The sequence below is a fragment of the Microtus oregoni genome, unplaced genomic scaffold (genome assembly GCF_018167655.1).
Source record: "Microtus oregoni isolate MIOR12 unplaced genomic scaffold, Mior012 000020F_ref0000438, whole genome shotgun sequence".
NCBI classification, from domain to species: domain Eukaryota; kingdom Metazoa; phylum Chordata; class Mammalia; order Rodentia; family Cricetidae; genus Microtus; species Microtus oregoni.
Window position 1 is genome coordinate 31,572,939 of NW_024543079.1, and position 17,939 is coordinate 31,590,877.

Here is a 17,939-nt window from a genome sequence, read left to right on the forward strand (position 1 = left end):
AGTAAAATTCTGTGCTCTGTCCTGCCAGTGCTGGGAAGAGGATCCAGTCTGGACATATTTTGGAGGAAGAGCTTACTTTATTGACTATGCCAAGTATATGAGAAGACGTGCTTAGAATTTTAACTCTAGTCTGGAAATATGGTTATAACATTAATGGCTGTAATATGGAACTAGGGGCAAGACCATACCCAAAAGTTCCATTCTTGATGAATTTGAGATGGCTATAATAGATCAATGACAGCTATGCATATGTGAAGGTCAAAGAGTAGGGAGCAACAGCCTACCCATGCTGCTGAGTCCGATAATTAAAGATATTTCTTGCTACTTTGGAGTGAGGCCGCATTGCTTTGCTCTGCTCCAGTTTTGCAAACAAATGAAAGATATTAGTGAACTCAAATGTTATACTTCCACATTGAGAATTAAATTTAGAAAAGCACATTGTCTGTGAGACAAAGCCCCGTGGCTTTCTTGGCACCCAGCACGCTTAACTAGTGGACTTGGGGTGATTAATGGGCAAGATTGCTCATGACCCACTTATAGGCTGGTTCTTCCATTATGAACCTGGAAGGCTAGTCGGATTCCATCTCGACTGAAAATGCAAGCATCAGCATTAACAACTTGTGAACGAAAATAAATAGAAGTCATAAGCCAGTCACCTCTGTTGGGGGGATTATTGTTGCCAGAGTATGCCTCACATTATGGCACCTGCCTGTGTAGCTTTACTTTGTACCCTATTTCCTAAAATCTTCACAGTGGAAAGTACATTTCTAGGGTAGATCAGATGGTTTTGGTGATCAGTGTTCATCCATTAAAAGCAAGTTACCTTGGAGTTTTTAAGGATTTGTATTGACTTTTCACATGTCTTGCCAATATAATTAATCTTTATCATAGGATGGACAGTGAAGGATGTTTGTCCTACTTTTATTTCTTCTGCTATTATGAAATAATACAGACCAAAAATGATCTGGGAAAGGAAAGGATTTGTTTGACTGATAGGTCACAGCTTATCATCAAGGCGAGTCAGGGAAGGATCTCAGTATGCTGACCACAGACATAAAGCAAAAGCCATGTATGAACACTGCATACTGCCTTAGGAATCGTGGCTTCCTCGGCCTGCTTTTCTACAATCCTAGAACTGTCTGCCCAGAGGTATCCCACAGGGGACTGGACTTTCCATCTTAATCATTAATCAAGAAAATATCTCCATAGTCTTGCCCCAGGCAAATATGGAGGCAATTCTCTCTCTCTCTCTCTCTCTCTCTCTCTCTCTCTCTCTCTCTCTCTCTCTCTCACACACACACACACACACACACACACACACACACACACAGACAGACACTGACACCCAGGGATGGTAGTGGCATTCTTTGTCACACTGATGTCTGAATAATTACGTCTGTCCCAGCATACAGGGCTTTCCCATTTCCTCTCTATTGTTTCCGCTACTGCACGGCCCCCTTAGGACTGCCTATGTCCAATCTGTTTACTCCTCAGTTTTTCTGTAGCTGACCTTTATCAAGTAGTTATGTCTGCTTGTTCCTGAATGTCATGTTTTAGTTCCTTGTCAATCTCTTTTAGTGTAGTTCTTCTTGGATTGGTTCTAATCCTTTTCCATCGCTGACTTTGAGAGGTGGCATGGGAAACACTGGAACAGAAGCGTTCTACTTTCTTCTGTTTCTGTAACAAATTCCACGGCCCAAAGCAACTTTCAGAGAAAAGATTGATCTGAACTCACAACTCCAGGTCACAGTCCACCACTGAGGGAAGTCAAGGCAGGAACCTGAAGCAGGAACTAGGGAGGAACACTGCTTTGCCGGCTTGCTTGCTAATTTTCTTGAACAGCCCAGGAGCACCTACTTGCCCAGGAATGGTGGGGCAATTAGCAATCAAGACAATGCCCCATAGATGCATGCCCACAGGCCAAGCTGATTTAGGCAATTCCTCAAGGAGGAACTCTAGGTTGTGTCAAGTTGACAATAAACTAACCAGCACAAGGAGAATAAAGAGTAAGTGCTCCACATTTGACCCTCCCCACTTTCTTTCTACTCCCCCCTCCCACTGCTGCATCCATTAACCAAGAAATTCCTTCTCTTCCTAAAAGAGGGTATGGACTAACCTCTCTGTAAAGAAACAAAGATTCGCTGGGCAGTGGTGGCGCACGCCTTTAATCCCAGCACTCGGGAGGCAGAGGCAGACGGATCTCTGTGAGGCCAGCCTGGTCTAGTTCCAGCTAGTTCCAAGACAGGAACCAAAAAGCTACAGAGAAACCCTGTCTCGAAAATCACGAAAAAAAAAAAAAAAGAAACAAAAATTTAGGTTTGTGCTCCAACTCTTAAATAACTACACCTCTTACCTGGTGCCCACTTAGCATCAGGTTTCAAGGAAGTTTTGTTATTTTTGACATAATTCCTAATAATCTTCAGAAAATGTGCATTTATTTCTGTATAATGAATGATATGCTAACTCTTCCCATTTATGTTGCATCATAAGCATATACCTATTTTTCTATGTGTATTTTAAAGGGTTTTGGATTATGTACATGTAGCGAGGCACATGAATCTTAAGTGCACACCCAGGTCAATGTTATGTCGACACAACCTTCACTCAAGTCAAATCATAATTTAACAGCTCTTAAAATCTTTAGTTTGGAACTCTTCCACATGTTTATAGTTTGAAGAAATTTGAGTTTTTGTATACGTGACTCTTGTCTGTAAATACAACCCTTGGAAATTAAAACAGTAATTTTGAAATATTTTACCAGTCCAATAAAAGTAACAATCAATCTATAACCTGTTAGCATATTGACTAATATGCTAATTAACTAATACTACATATTAACTAATATGTGACTACTTTTAATGAAAGAATGACGATACTAGGCATTGGTAGAGTACTGTTTACTGTTTACGTCATCTCGCATCTTTCTATGTCTAGAAATCACAGGCATCTGGTGATTATCATTTTAATCTGTTGCTGTGTCATTTTCATATGAATGTATACACACACACACACACACACACACACACTCCTTAGCTTTCCACACAGATGAACTGAATTGGAAACTAGAGATACTCCCAGGACCTCATGCAGGCTGCTGAGAACCCAGAAGGATCCAAGGGGTCTCTGTCACGCGTTCTACGAACCACTTCTCCACACCATTCTCATCACCCCAGGTCACCTCTTAGGGAACCTGTTCTGACCCTCCCAAGATATTCCATGATTAGACTTACATGGAGTCCACATGTGTTGATACAACTAGTTTCTAGTTTAATATGAAGAATGAAGCCAACATGCATCTTCGTGAACACGCAGACTCATTTCTTTTGGGATGAAATTTCTTGGGACATAAGATAAGCAGCTGCTTAGCAAAACAGACTTTTGAGTCTTGGAAATATTCTCATTTGTTGAATTGTGATGGAGTCTAAAAACGCCCAGTAAGAAGCAGCTCAGGGGCTGCACCCCACAGTGATTTCTAAGAAAGTCAGTCAAGGAGAGGAAAGCAGAAGGGGCATTGCCTCCTTTATTGTTACAGGTACAGTGTTTTCTTTTTATGCAGAAACAATGATGTTGCCATTTAAAACTATCTTCTGTTCCTTCTCCTTAATAGAGAGGCAGATTGCTTTTCATGAAACATTAAGGACAAAGGCTCATAAATATTCGTGCCAGATACATCACCCCAGATTTATGATACTAAAGGTGCAATCGCTAAGGTGGGCCTGGGATTCTCTAAACCTTTGAGTTACCACAGAAAAGTTCAAAGAAATATGGCCCTCTGCCAGACTTGCAGAAGTGACTGCAAAGGAGAAGCTATTTCTGGTTTGAAATGATGTATCCTTAAACAACACTAACAGTAAAATGAGCATCCCCTCTTCACTTTCCACAGCTCTCCTAATGTCAATGGAGTCATTTGTTAAGTTCCTCGTCGCTTCTATGGTAGGTGGTCATTTTAGTTTTCGCATTGTTGAGGATCATTGCACATCCTAGGTGTGTGCTCTGTCACTGGACTACTTACCCAGCTCTGCACTACTTTGAAAGGGGATAACAGAGTTGAGGTAGTTGTGTTTTGTGGAATTGAGAAGATAAATGAAAAAAAAAACCCAAAAACCAAAACAAAACAAAAAATCAAAAACAAAAAACAACTTATTTTAAGATTGTCATACAATTGTAAGTTGCATATTTCACCTTACAGAAAATACTTAAAATAATCCTATAACGGTTAAGAACTACATATTCTTTGAAAATCAAAGGCAACTTTGAGGAGGTGGCATTTGGGGAGGACAGAACCTTGTGTCGTGGGCTAGAGAAGATGTGTTACTTGTCTGTGGACAAAGATTGCTAAACTGAAATGGGTTAGGCGAGTAGAGAAATGAAGATGAACTGGAACGCTGTTTCCAGTGATCTCAGTATTATTCTGCAGCTGCTGAGCGGGAACGGAGCGAGATCTGACAGGACCATCATTTGGCAAAAAGATTCTGTATATATGGAAAAGATCTGAAGGGAAAAGCTCAAACCCCTGGATGTCGAGGAAGCAGAGAAGCTCCAAGGAAGGAGAAAGAAGCTTCCCACAAAGGGAGATATGATTTATAGATGTATCAGCAGCTGGGGATGGGATCTGATGAGGGCAAGCAGAACAAGATTGCCCCAAGGTTTAGCACCGGCTATGCATTGCTGAAACAAATGGGCAGGACAGATGGAGACCTGAGCCCTATTTGTTATTACGCACAATGTGAACACTGTTTGTTTAACTCTTGACATCTATAAGGAGGAAACCACGTAGAGGAGGAAAGAGCAAAACTCACCTCGTAGGGGTAAGAGTGATTACACAAGCAGAATTAAAGGCATGTGATTGGACTAAGCCTAAGGGAAACCAGATTTCTTAACCTGTGATAAATTATAGTTTTACTTCCTGGTTTGAATTACTTTCCTGGAAGCTTATTGCTGAACCTCAAACCCAGGTGTTGACGGTTCTGTATGCTTTCTGAAGGATTCTCTTGTGCCCTATATTTGAGATTTCCTTCCTTCTTTAAGGCCTGGGGTTTGAAGATTATGTACAAAATATTTGAAATACTCTGCTTCATAAGTTCTCACATGCACATATTCACATTTTATCATCTGTTAAATCAAGAAATGTCTTAATGATCATTGGGTGGTATGTCATATGACTGGCAGAAAATTTTCATTCTTTGAGATCTATAAATATGTCCCATGTTGACATGGGTCGATCCTGATGTTCCTGTAGTTTGGCAAGCTTCTTTCCCATAATGCTGTTCTTCAGCTTTCTAAAACGGAAACAAAAACCTACTTAGAGAAGTATAATACTGTGTGGGTATTCCAGTTTATCAAGAATGTCCTCTGAGGAAGGATAAAGATAAGAACCAAGCTCTACCCCACCAGAAATTCTGAGTGGAGATACATTTCAGCAGGTTACAAATTCAACACATAGCCATAGCTTTCTAAACACCAACAGCGAATGTGCTGGAAAAAGAAAACAGACCATAAAAGCCAATCATAATCACCTCAATGAATAATCTAGGAATTAACCCAACCAACAAAGTAAAAGACTTCTGCAAAGTAAACTTTAAGACACTGAAGAAATTAAAGAAGATACTAGAAGGTAGATCCACCATGCTAAAGGCAGAGCCCAATGAATACTAAGAAATGACTATCTAATCAAAAGTCACTTCCAGATTCAATGTGATCTGCAGTAATACTATAATGACATTAAAGGGAATAGAACAAACAGTTCTAAAATGCACAAAGAAATACACACACACACACACACAGAGGGGGTCAGAGGATGAGAATCAAAGGAATCCTGAATGAAAGACGACAACTGTCACAGTGTCTGATTTTTAAATTATATTGCAGAGTCATGGTACTTGTACAAAAACAGACACAAGGATCAAGGGTACAGAAGAGACAACACAAACATGCATCCTTAGACCTACAACCACTTGATTTCTGACAAAGATGTACCCTTTCAAAAGAAGAATCAAGTGTGAAGTTTTCAGAGCCCTAAATTGGAAGTACATGTCCTAGGTACAGCAGAAGCAAGATATGGTAGAAATTCGGGCACATCTTGGGGCTTAGCAGAACCAGACTCACTTTGTATGTCTTAGGGCATAATTCCAAAAGGCTTCAAGTCTCCTGGATTTGTGAAGCTCCACTGTATGAGAACCACGTGGTACTGTAGTGACACCTGGTCAAAGGTGATGCTGTGATGGATGAATCTGAGGTTAACAGCAAAGATCCAGCAGGTCTGCATATCCCAGAAGGATGCCAAAATGAACAGCAAAAAGAATGCCCCTCCCACATAGCGGAAGACAAGGAGCTTCCTTTGTAGCCAGAGCCTAGCGAAGGAGATCCTAGGAGGCCCTAGAAGGCAGAGTTCTCTGAATGGGGATCAGACACTAGAGCAACATGCCCCGAAACACAGCAGAGCTCTTAATGTTAGAGGCGAATGAGCCACTTTAATTAGCAAGGGTTTCTTTTTGTTGTTGTTGTTTAATAATTCTAGGATTTGGGTGCAATATAAACTTTAAAAAGTGTCTCTTCCTTAGCTATGTTCATAGCAGCATTATTTATAGTAGCCATAACCTGGAAACAGCCTAGATGTCCCTCAACCGAAGAATGGATAAGGAAAATGTGGTACATTTACATAGTGGAGTATTACTTAGCTGTAAAAATAATGACCTCAGGATATTTGCAGGCAAATGGATGGAAACAGAGAAAGTCATTCTGAGTGAGGTACCCAGACCCAGAAAGATAAACATGGTAGGTACTCACTCATAAGTGGTTATTAGATGTAATGCAAGGAATAACGAGGTACAATCCACAGCCCTAGAGAAACTAGGTAACAAGGAGGACGCTAAGAGGGATGCATGGATTTCCCTGGGAAGAGGAAATAGAAGAGATCTTTTGAGTAATCTGAGGGCAGGGTATGGGGAGATGGGTTTGGTGGCTGGGCTGGGTGCAAGCAGGTTGGCGGTGGGACTGAAGGGGAGAGTCACAAAAAAGAGATCTTGATGGGAGGGTGCCATTTCCAGGTTAGGGAGAAACTTGGTGCAAGGAAACTCCCAGAAACCTACAAGGATGACCCCAGCTAAGACTCCTAGCAATAGTGGAGAAGGTATCTGAACTGGCCATCTCCTGTAGTCTGATCGGTGACTGCCCTAAGGTCATCAGAGAGCCTTTACCCAGTAACTGATGGAAGCAGATGCAGAGATCTACAGACAAGCACTGGACCGACCTCTGGGAGTACTCCTGAAGTGAGGTGAGGGAGGTCAAGGTCATGACAGAAGAACCCACAGAAACAGCTGACCTGAGATCCTGGGAGCTCAGACTCTGGACCACCAGTTAGGGAGACTGCATTGGGATCAAAGCAGGCTCTCCACATGTGTGCGTGACAGTTGTGTAGCTTGGTCTCTTCTTCGTAAGGCTCCTAGCAGTGATATCAGGACCTGTCCCTGGCACTTAGCTGGCTTTTGGAAACCTGCTCCCTATGCTGGATTACCTCACCCAGGCTTTATGCAGGGGGAGAAGCTTGGCCCTACCTCAACTTGATGTTTTGTTCAAACCCATGGGAGGCCTGTCCCTCTCTGAATGGATAAACAGGAGAGGATGTGGAGGAGGGTAAATGGGAGTTGAGGGGAAGGAATGAGAGGAGAGGAAAGAAAGGACACTGTGGTTGGTATGTAAAATAAATGGGAAAAGGGTCAATTAAATAAAATAAAAATTTAAAAAATGTATTCATGTCTATGCGAATGTCTTTCACATGTTTGTGGGTGCCAAAAGAGGTAAGAGGGGATTGGATCTCCTACAGGTGGAGTTACAGGTGGTTGTACACCTGGCATGGATGTTGGGAACTCAACTCTGGTCACCTGCAAGAATAGAAAGCCCTCTTAAATGCTGAGCTACCTCTCCAGCCCTGAGCAATATATATTTAAAAACAAAAAGTCATAATTTTGCCATGTTATCTTAGCTGTGTTTACTTTAATATTGTTTCAATAGATCTGTGGGTAAATATGTTTCAAATACTAAAAACAATCTGGCTTAAATAAAAAACTGCTTCAGACTCTAAAACTGCAAGATAGAAATATTAATTATGGCAGAGAATGATGGAAACACAGAGAAGGCATGATCGGGACAACGGGAAAACTAGGAGCCTCATTTTTATTTATTTAACATCCTGATCTCAGTTTCCTCTCCCTCCATTCCTCCCATCCCCCGCTCCAGGACAGCCACCTTCTCTTCACCCCATCCCCCAACAAGCCCAGGATTCACTCCTCTTCTGGGACGCCTAACAATAGGAGTCTTAAAAGCAGAGACAATGGCGAATGGTGGCTGCGGTGCAGGAGACAGAGTGACAGCCAAATGGGGCTCTTGGGGGAACCGCTGGCCTTGAGGAAGAGAAGTGATCAAAATCTTTGAAAATTGGCAACACAATTGTGAAGAAAACCTTTTACTAAAATGGGATGTTGGTGCTGAAAATACGCAGTCTGATTCCATTGTTTCACAAATAAGAAAACCAGGAATTTGACGGTCTGTGAAAGCTACTCAAATTATCATTGGGGGGCGGGGGGGCAAAAGAACCCATGACTTCTCTATGTAGAATCTATGTGTTTTGTGTCAGGGAAATCATAAAGGAGACATGAAATAAAGCCCCTTTAGAAAATTATAAAGAGATTGTATATGAGAAGGCAAAGGGGTTCTAGAAAGCATTGTGAAAGCAAATACTCAGATATAACATGTGTTTTCATTTTTTATTAGAGAAGTTGTAAGTTGAATTTCAGCCTTCATGTTATCATAATTTTCTCTGTCCTCTTCAGAGGAACACACAGAATCTGTTTGTACAATCATATACAACAATTAAGTTGGCATTTTACATCCTAAAATCAGGACTCTGATTCGCCCAAGGCTACCAGGTCTCTGTGCGCTCCTCTGGGCTTGGGTAGCATGACTTGATCCCAGCATAACACTTGAGGCGCCACCTGCAAAGCAACTACAGCAGGCTAGAAGACCATGCAGATTAACACGGTAGCAAATCGTTTGGATATTTAACAGACATAAAAAGGTTATTTCCTGATATGAAAGTCTGAAAATCTGCATAAATATTTTTGTGTAAAATTAAATTAGTTATGTATTTTTTTCAAACTAGAACTTGAAGTATCAAGAATGCCCACATAATTCATATACACATATATATAGACTTTTTTTTATTATGCTAAAAGTCTTGAGAGTCAAATAATATTCTGTGCCATACATTTACTTAACCAGTAGTTATTTGGTGTTAGAGTAACTGTGTCGGAACAGGTTAGTCATAACTGGTGCTTGTGCATCATGCAAAACATTAGATCTATGGTTCCTGTTGACTAGTCTTGTCACGTGGTAATGTTTAGATGATTTCGCGCTATAACCGTGAGAATTAAGGAGTATAAATACTTTGTACATGGTCACATTTACAAACCCTTGCCAATAACCACTTCACAACCCTTATAGTGTAGAGTGAACTGGAACACCTGGAACCTGCAGAAGGAATCCCTAGAGAGCAGTGGCAGCTGTAAACTTTCTGAAACGAGCCTGCCGAGTCCCCCTTGAAGCACTGATTAGCTTGGCACAGGGACACTCTTCTGTGTCTCTATTAGTCTAACAGTGTCTGCAACATTGACAGGAAATTAGCATCTTATGGCATGGTAAAGACATGGCACTTTCTGATGAGGTAACTTAGGTATAGGAAATTCCGCAAAGTGATTTGGATAGCAGACCGCCACTTCTGCTAATGAACTGTAGACAGAGTTGCTTCTAGTGCATGCGCTTACTATTAAGTTACTAATGCACTATTTTTTTTTTTCTGCAGCAGCAGCTCAAACATGTCCTAATGCATCACAAAGCAGAGCTGTTAACATCAAGCCCACTGACTTGTGATGCTGTCTTTTAGCACACATGTTTAAGTTGTGTAGCACGGTTCGACTCTGCCTGTCAGGAATAGGAGATTCTTTGTTATTGTTGTTGTGAATACATAGCTATTTTTGGTTGGCCAAAGAAATTCAATAGTCAGTTGTTAAACAGAAGAACATTTGGTCATCCCCAGTCTGTGTGGTTTCAGATAACACCGTGTTTGTACATTTAAAAAAAAAAAAAAAAAACACAGAAAACAGCTTTTGTCCGTGGAGTCTGAGTTTCGAGCTGGGCATGATCTCCTGACGATCCGTGGTTTTCCAGCCTCAGTTTGCACTCTGGAGTTTCATACCACTGTTGCTGGTCTGCGCTCCATCTCGGCCTCCAATTTCACCATCTGCTGCATCTCCTTCGCCTACAACACCAGAAACATGGCCTTACATATGGAAATCCCCGTCTGAAGGATCCCACTGGCTCTTGTCTGTTTCCTCTAGGCCTGTCCTGTTTTCACACACGTGACAAGTAGACCAACACCCTCGGAACTTCCTGGGGTACTCTCGGAAATGCAGAATCTTGGAGTTTACTTAAGATCCTCTGAATCTATCCAACAAGATCATCCAGGAGAGTTTAATGCACATAAAAGTCCGAGAAAAACTGGCCTACAAATTTCTGGGGAAGATCTCATGTAAAGAAGTTGAGCCAATTACTTAGATGATCAAACTGTTTGACTTAGTGTGGCTGGTACCTTGTGAGGAAAATTCTATCATTTTCAGAATAGCATTGCTTATGTATAACTCATTTTTTCAAATAGTCTAAAATTTAATTAAAAGTAATTAAGACTTGAGTCTTTCGATGGGGATATGTAAGGTAAAAGCATATACACTACACTGCTTTGACAGGAGTACCTATCAACATACCATTACAGGAGCACGGAGGATTCCGGGAATCTTACTATCTAAACTCTGGAGCTCTTGCTTCTCTGGAATAATTTACTTTTTATGGAACACCAGGATATAAGCCAGGATTAATTGAATATCATGAATTAAGATAGTCACTAAAGCGACCAGCTTATTCAAAAGGGTCAGCAGAAGCAGGTCCCAATAACAAGTAATTACTTGGGAACATGGGGAAACCGAGTGATTCATTTCAAATTTGACTTTCCAACCGAAAGCCTAGATACCCAATCCACATGCTTGCACCTTTTGGTGAGGTAGGGAAACAGTCCCTTTTCCCCCTTTTAGTGATAGGTCACTGAAACAAAGGACAGGTAAGGATGGAAACAGGAGAAAATCTATAAAGATACACTGTGGAAGGAAGATTCTGAAGTGCCCTGATGCTACTGTTTATGTCTTCTTTGATATTCCAGCTAAATGGAGCGTCAGAGGGAGGGGCTGGTCAATTCTAGATCATACTAGAAGTATCTAAGTATCCCAAATGAAGTTCCATAACAAAACCAGTTTCTCACAGACAATGAAGTGTTTTAACAATATGGCTTCCACCTTCATTTTAGTGAGGGTAGGTATAACATCACCAAAGAATTTTAGATCTGCGTAAACTTGGGGCTCATGATTCCCTCTACCCATATAATTTTCAATGCCTGACATATAGTAATACAGGAAAATGAAGAAATGGAGAAAAATATACAAACATGAAAGAATGACACGAACAGTATTATAAGAGATGGCCGTGAGACATTGTCAGCGCTGGAAATTAAATGACTTGATGTTTAGTGGACAGTAATAAAATTCCCTATGCATTTGCATTTAAGGATTCTGTTGAATATAGTACAGAATGCCCATTGAAAGATTATCCTGAGAGCTCAATTCTCACATGATCAGGGTGACCATCTACTTCTATTGCCTGGGACAACTTAGCTGTAGTCTGGCTAATAAGAACAAACATCTTTCTCCAAAATATTTTGTTTCTGCTTTAAATAGTCAATTATATAGTCACCTGACAAGGGGTGACTAGTCATAAGTGGATCAGACTTAACAAAGAACATAACAAAAGTCATTGTAGTATAACATTTCTGCACATAGACCACAATACTACATCACTGAAAAGCACCAACAGACATTATATATAAATAGTGTTCTTATGTCTGGGTTTTCTTCAAGATAATGACCTGATTCCCAGATTTACAACTGGAAATGCTGGCTAAAACACTACCACAAACAGATGTGACAGCATTTCAGATTAAGTAGGATGAGGAATTCAAGCATGAAATAGCCAGGGTTTTAAGTCTAACCCCTTAAGATATTAGTTAGTTATGACCAGATGGGAGTCATAAATGGAAATCAAATCAAGAATACTGATGTAGCCAGAGAAAAGCAAGGTCTTGCTTATCATCAAAATTTCAGTCCTACCTTGTGTTTGGGACACTGCATGACAGGATTTCAAAAGCTGTTTGTACAAAAATAGTAATGTCAAAATTGAGTCATACATAGAAAACAAAATAAATGAATACTGAAGTGATTTTGAGAAATGAATGCAAAACCATATACAGAAAAGCAAAAAAAGCTAAGAATAAAACACATACACACCCATTAGCAACAACCTTCCCCAAGCTGACTCAACAAAGGAATAAAAATAACCGAACAAACAACCAATGCCTATTAGTCCCACGTGTGCCTCTCTCCTGTAAGGGGGTAGGTTGTCTGAGCTTTAGCTGAGTCCTTTCTTTACAGCACTTTATTGAATGATGGTGTCGATGACAGATATTAACTTTTAAGAGTTGAATGTGACAGTAATGATACTGTTAAATGTCTGAAATGGTATATGTCAAGACAGATGAAACACTGTGTTGGAGAACTATGGGAAAAACTAAGTCACACACACAAAAAAATGCCCTGGCCCTTGGAAGTCTAAGTGAACAAGTGGCTGATGACAGACACAAGGCTAAAAAGTGTTTACAAAGGCCACAGGATCCAGAATCGAGAAGGAATTGTGTGAACCTGTTAGCTGTTACTACCAGTGCCTCTGACAGTAGTCTAGTTACATAGATCCACCAGGCTTTGTTTTGGGGTTGGTAGGACATGGCTGGGAATTCTACAAGACTAGGGAAAATAAAGTAGAAAGGGCTATGTTGTATGTGTGGTTAAATTAAATCATCTTTGATCTACACACAGGGAGAAATTTGGGGCTTAGCAGCAGCTTGGAAGATTGATTTAGAAGTTTGGTGTTTCGCGAAGATGATGACTGCCTTGCTGAAGGAACGCTTGCTTGACTATGGATGGAGTTCTGTTATGTGGCTCCAGCCTTTGTCGACATGAGGAAACAAGTGGATACAGTGGACCCCTGCACAGTGCCTAGGAGAGTGTTGTATCAGGCAGACAAACTGTGAGTCCAGCACTTCCTGGCCTTGTGTTTAAAAGCACACTACAAAAACCTAGTGTTTAATTTGCTATGGAGCAAGTGATATTTGCAAATTGAACCTTAATGTAGGAATTCATTCCCAATTCTATGTTTGCTGGAAGTTGCTATTTGACATAGTGAATGCCTTTTCCTTGAATATCATTACAGTTTTACATCTGGATATTTTTCACGTTGGGTGCTTTCGTAAGTTTCTGTGACTCAAAGCCTGAGTTGTGGGTGGTAGATGATCTTATGACACATTAATAGGCATTATGTGAAGTTTAAGAACAAAAAGCCAGCATCTTTACAACATGATCCAATCAATACAACTCTCAGGAACCTCATATTTTAATGCAATCTGATGTGGTTTGAATTATCCATGACTTAGTTTAATGCTCATAATGATTTCTTTATTATGCTTTAAAAGCAGCAACACCTGAACACTGTATTCTGTAGCTCTGATCTACACCACTATGTAGTGATGAGCAATTTTTAGCACATTTACATTCTTTAGTCAAACCTGTTGCTAAGCGACACGGTAATTTCTAACTAGTTTCCTAATTTAGATAGTTAACACCTAACTCTGCCTTGCCTTTCATCATGTCCTTCTTTTAAAGCAGATCCTAAACGCTCTCAAAGATATCCTCACCCTCTACTTTCCTTGAACCTCTGAAGTGAGTTCTGCAGCTTTTGGGGATGGTAGCTTTACCCTTTCTTACAGTCTTGTATTGCCAGGGACACATTCTGGAATGCGCTTTAAAAACGGAAAACATAATGCATACCAGAATATGATGAATTCTGATGAAGCCAAAAGAACTGGACTTCTAGGACCAAACAAGTGTCCAGTCTCTCTTAGGGATCAGGACTATGACTAGAATTAAGACACTTCATTCGGAACCATGAGAGGACCAAGTTCTGTCCAACAGAACGTGAGGACTTGAAGCCAGAAGCTAGGTGTGTTACCTAAGCTCCAACACAAAAATGACTATGGTTTTGTGTTCTTTTCAAGGGCCTTTTAAAATGTAATTCCTTCTGAAGTATTCTTCAGGGTGAGCTATTTACTCTGAAAAATAATCTTACATAGGATTGCTTTCTAGAGGGGAAGAAATAGAAAAGAAAAATGCATTATTATTTCATCAGAAGCTCTTTGCAGTTTCTAAATGGATGTAAATCATCAACAAAGTACAATGTCCGAACCAAGAATGAAATGGGACCAAGTAAGACAGAAATGTTCACTCTGGTAGAGCTACCAGAGGTTGTAAGGAAGGCCCATGTGGGATAGAGCCTCCTATGCTGCACTGCGGGGAAGCAGATGTGCCCTGGTGCAGGTACCTGAGCAAGTGACGTCTACTAACCACTGTGTGTAAGCTTCAACTTCTCTAGTCAGTGTTTTTCTTTTCTTTGAGAAAAAAAAACAAACAGTGAGAAGATGCTAAGCTGTTGGGCTGCTTGTTGAGTTATGGAGGCAAACTCAGATCCCACTGTGACGCTCTGGGGAGAATTTACACATTCACTTTTTTAGATTGATGCTCAAGAGAGATGGTTCTTTTGGTTGACTTTTATATGCTGACACCTACCAACTTCAAGCTGCAAAGCTTTACATGAAAATGGAGGAGTAGTAATTCGCAACCTGTTTGCTCATATCCTTCTTGAAACCCAGCCCTATGACTGATCCAAATGACAACTCTGCACTCTTCACGCCCCACACCCACATTCTTCTCCCACTCCACAAAAGGTACTTCTGGCTTTTTTAGATGAAAAGGAGAAAGTACAGCAAGCGCCCAGCAAGGCTCTCTACCTCCCCACTCCCTGTACTCCGGGCCACAGTCCTTCCCAGAGGGTTCCTGTGGGCCACGGCACCACCACCCTGAAGCTGATGGGCTGCCGATGTCTGCTATGTGCGTTGGGGGAAATACCTGCTCATTCTGTTTCTCTAGGAATTCTAGGTGCTCGAGTTGAACTTTTTTCAATTGATCCATTTCTTTCGACTGTTTCATCGCCAGCTGGAAAAAAATATGATCAATTTCAAGTTGTAGTCTCAACATTACAAATGACGGATGGCTTATTAAACTCATCATTTAACTGAGGGTAACCATACTTTTTAAAAAAAAGAATGAAAAATACCATGAAAATTGTTAGGAGTTTAAATTCATAAACCATATTGGGCATATCTTCTCCTTTCCTAAATCTTAGCAAATAACTGAACACTTCTGCATGACTGAAATTTGGCTTTATAGCCTACATAAAATGCTGTCAGATCATTTCCATAGTGACAGCAGTAAGAGATTGCTTTGGCTTTTGGGGAGGGGCAATGTTGGAATATTTAGGGTACAGAAAAATAAAGAAATTAGGTAACCAGCTTGAAAGGCTTGGAGGCTAGCACAAGTTATTATTCACAGATTTTTTTCTTCAAAGAGGAGTGCCGAGAAAAGCATGAAATACTCACTCTCTTTCTTTCTTCTAGAAACTTTTTAGTGTTGCTGCTGTTCAACTCCCTGACTCGCCTAAAAACAACAGAGACAGATAATAGTGTGACACCATACGGGATTCACATACAGCCATAAGAACCAGTCTTCCCGCACCGCATTTTCCGGATTAGATTATTGCTTCCTTTTCCTTTAATCTTTATTGTAGCATTTTCTAAACACACAAAATTCTTAGGAAAGCATAAAAACCAACCATATACAGATCACTCAGGTTAACCAATAATGTTTCTTTATGGTCTCACACTTCAAAGATCTTTGTTATCTTGTTCAAGTAAATGCACATTTCCTTGCATGAGTTCATTTGCACCCTGCATGTGCAGGAGCCCTCTGTGGACAACGGAAGTGTTGGATCCTCCGGTACTGGCGTTACAGGCATCTGTGAACTGCCATGTGGGTGCTGGCAGGAGAACTGAGGTCCTCTGCAAGAACAGTAAGCACCCCTAACCACACAGCCATCTGTCCATAAGTAAAAGAGAATGCTACATATGAAATTTAAACTTCTTTTGCACTCCTTCAGATTCTATTTTCCCTTCTTCCTCTCCTTGAAGGACGTACTGGGGCTGGCATAGGCTTACTTAGCTATATTTTAATAATTTTAACTATATATGGATGTGTCCATGAGAAATACCTCTACGTGTTAGAACTTTCCTGTGCATAAATCCCCCGGAGGATCTACCAAAGATAGCCTGCTGTGCTCTCCGCCCGAGTCAGACTCAGAAGGGCTGAGGGGCCAAGGGCTTCAGTGTTTCTAATGAGATCGCACATAGCACTGATGAATACTGCGGGCATGCTAACATCATTCTGTGTGTTTTAAGGACTTAGTAGGGTGTTTTTGGTTTCCTTCACAAGCCCAAGCTTGCAGACTTGCTTGCTGGTAGGATATGAACAACCTCCTCTTCATCCCATGACTCTGTCTTTAACCCTAATTTGCATTTTTTACTCCAGAGGAGCGTGGGGCTGCTTTCCCCAGACAGCTGCCCAACCTTGATTTACGAGATGCTGACAGTTCTGCCCCTTTGTGGGTGCATCATGCTGTTTGAACTGTGCCCTTGATTGTAGGTGGGGTGCTTTTCACGACTACACAACATCCAAATGTGTGGACTTCTCTAACGACAATGTCTTTTCAGGCATTTCCGTTTGCAGTCATTTCATGTGTGTTTTCCTTTTCTCTTTTAAAATAATAATTATTCTTTGAAAATTTATACGTGTATACAATGTAAGTTTCCTACGATTTTTCTCCAACATCCCACAGTGCCCTCAACTAGTCTCCCTCCAACATCTTCCTTTTTATTATTAACATTATTAATAACCTCCAAATCCAATTAGCGCTGTTTGTATTCATGTAGATGTGGGCTGTCCACGGGGGCACGTGCATTTTTCTAAGTAATTCTCCACTCTACGCATATTTTCAAATGTACCATTAGCATTATAGAAGCCTTTCAAAATTATTTTCCTCTTTATTTTCAGTTTTCTTTCCACACACCACTAATTTTTGCTTCTTCTCTCCTCCTGATCGTTCCTGCTGACAGTCTAGTGAGGATCTCATCTGCCCCCACAATTTCCACAAAAGCCATTACTTTCTGGATGCTTTCTCTTGCTTCCCCCCCATTCTAGTACTTTGCGCATTTTGTTATTCATTTTCAACTGGGATCTTGGTATTCACTCTGGTTTCTACCTTTATATCTTCTTTGAGTATTCACAACATTAATTTTGACATCTTTTAGGAAATAAGCTTTTCATGTAAACATCACTGCAGTTTCTGTCCATGATCAACAGTGCTTGCATTTTCATTTTGTTATAAATATCCTATAATGTCTGTTCAAAGTCTTTTCTGACCTAGGAATAGAATAACATTTTAGTTTCTATTGGTCTTGCTAAGTCTTATGATAAACCTTTAACTTTAGTCCTCAGCAGGATGATAAAACTGAAATCACAACCATATACACGTGCTTCTTAAGGGGTGGTTGACTTGTTGGCACAAAGGTTATTATCATTATTTTAGAAACAGATATTTGTTGATGCTTTATGATCAGATAATGATAGACAAAAAGTTTCAGTCAACAAAATAAAGATATTTTTTTTTAGACATGGTTTCTCCCTGTAGCCTCAGCTGTCCTGGACAAGGCTGGCCTTGAACTCAGAGATCTACCTGCCTCTGACACTTGTCCCTCTTTCCAGTGCTGGGATTAAAGGCATGTGTCA

The 17,939-nt window shown here is 40.6% G+C and overlaps 1 protein-coding gene across 5 annotated transcripts in view; it reads right to left on the minus strand.

Annotated features, from left to right (window-relative positions):
• Positions 1-9,855: 9,855 nt before the first annotated feature.
• Plcb4 (phospholipase C beta 4) overlaps positions 9,856-17,939 on the minus strand; it is a 356,880-nt gene continuing 348,796 nt past the window's right edge. For 3 of the 5 annotated variants that reach the window (XM_041671004.1, XM_041671005.1, XM_041671003.1), the window contains 4 exons: positions 15,698-15,755; positions 15,168-15,254; positions 12,264-12,300; positions 9,856-10,312 (listed from right to left, as the gene is read on the minus strand). In XM_041671004.1, coding sequence (XP_041526938.1) covers positions 10,224-10,312; positions 12,264-12,300; positions 15,168-15,254; positions 15,698-15,755 — 271 coding nt within the window. In that variant the 3' untranslated portion in view covers positions 9,856-10,223. The remainder of the gene's footprint in view (positions 10,313-12,263; positions 12,301-15,167; positions 15,255-15,697; positions 15,756-17,939) is intronic. The other 2 variants (XM_041671007.1, XM_041671006.1) reach the window with 1 other exon arrangement.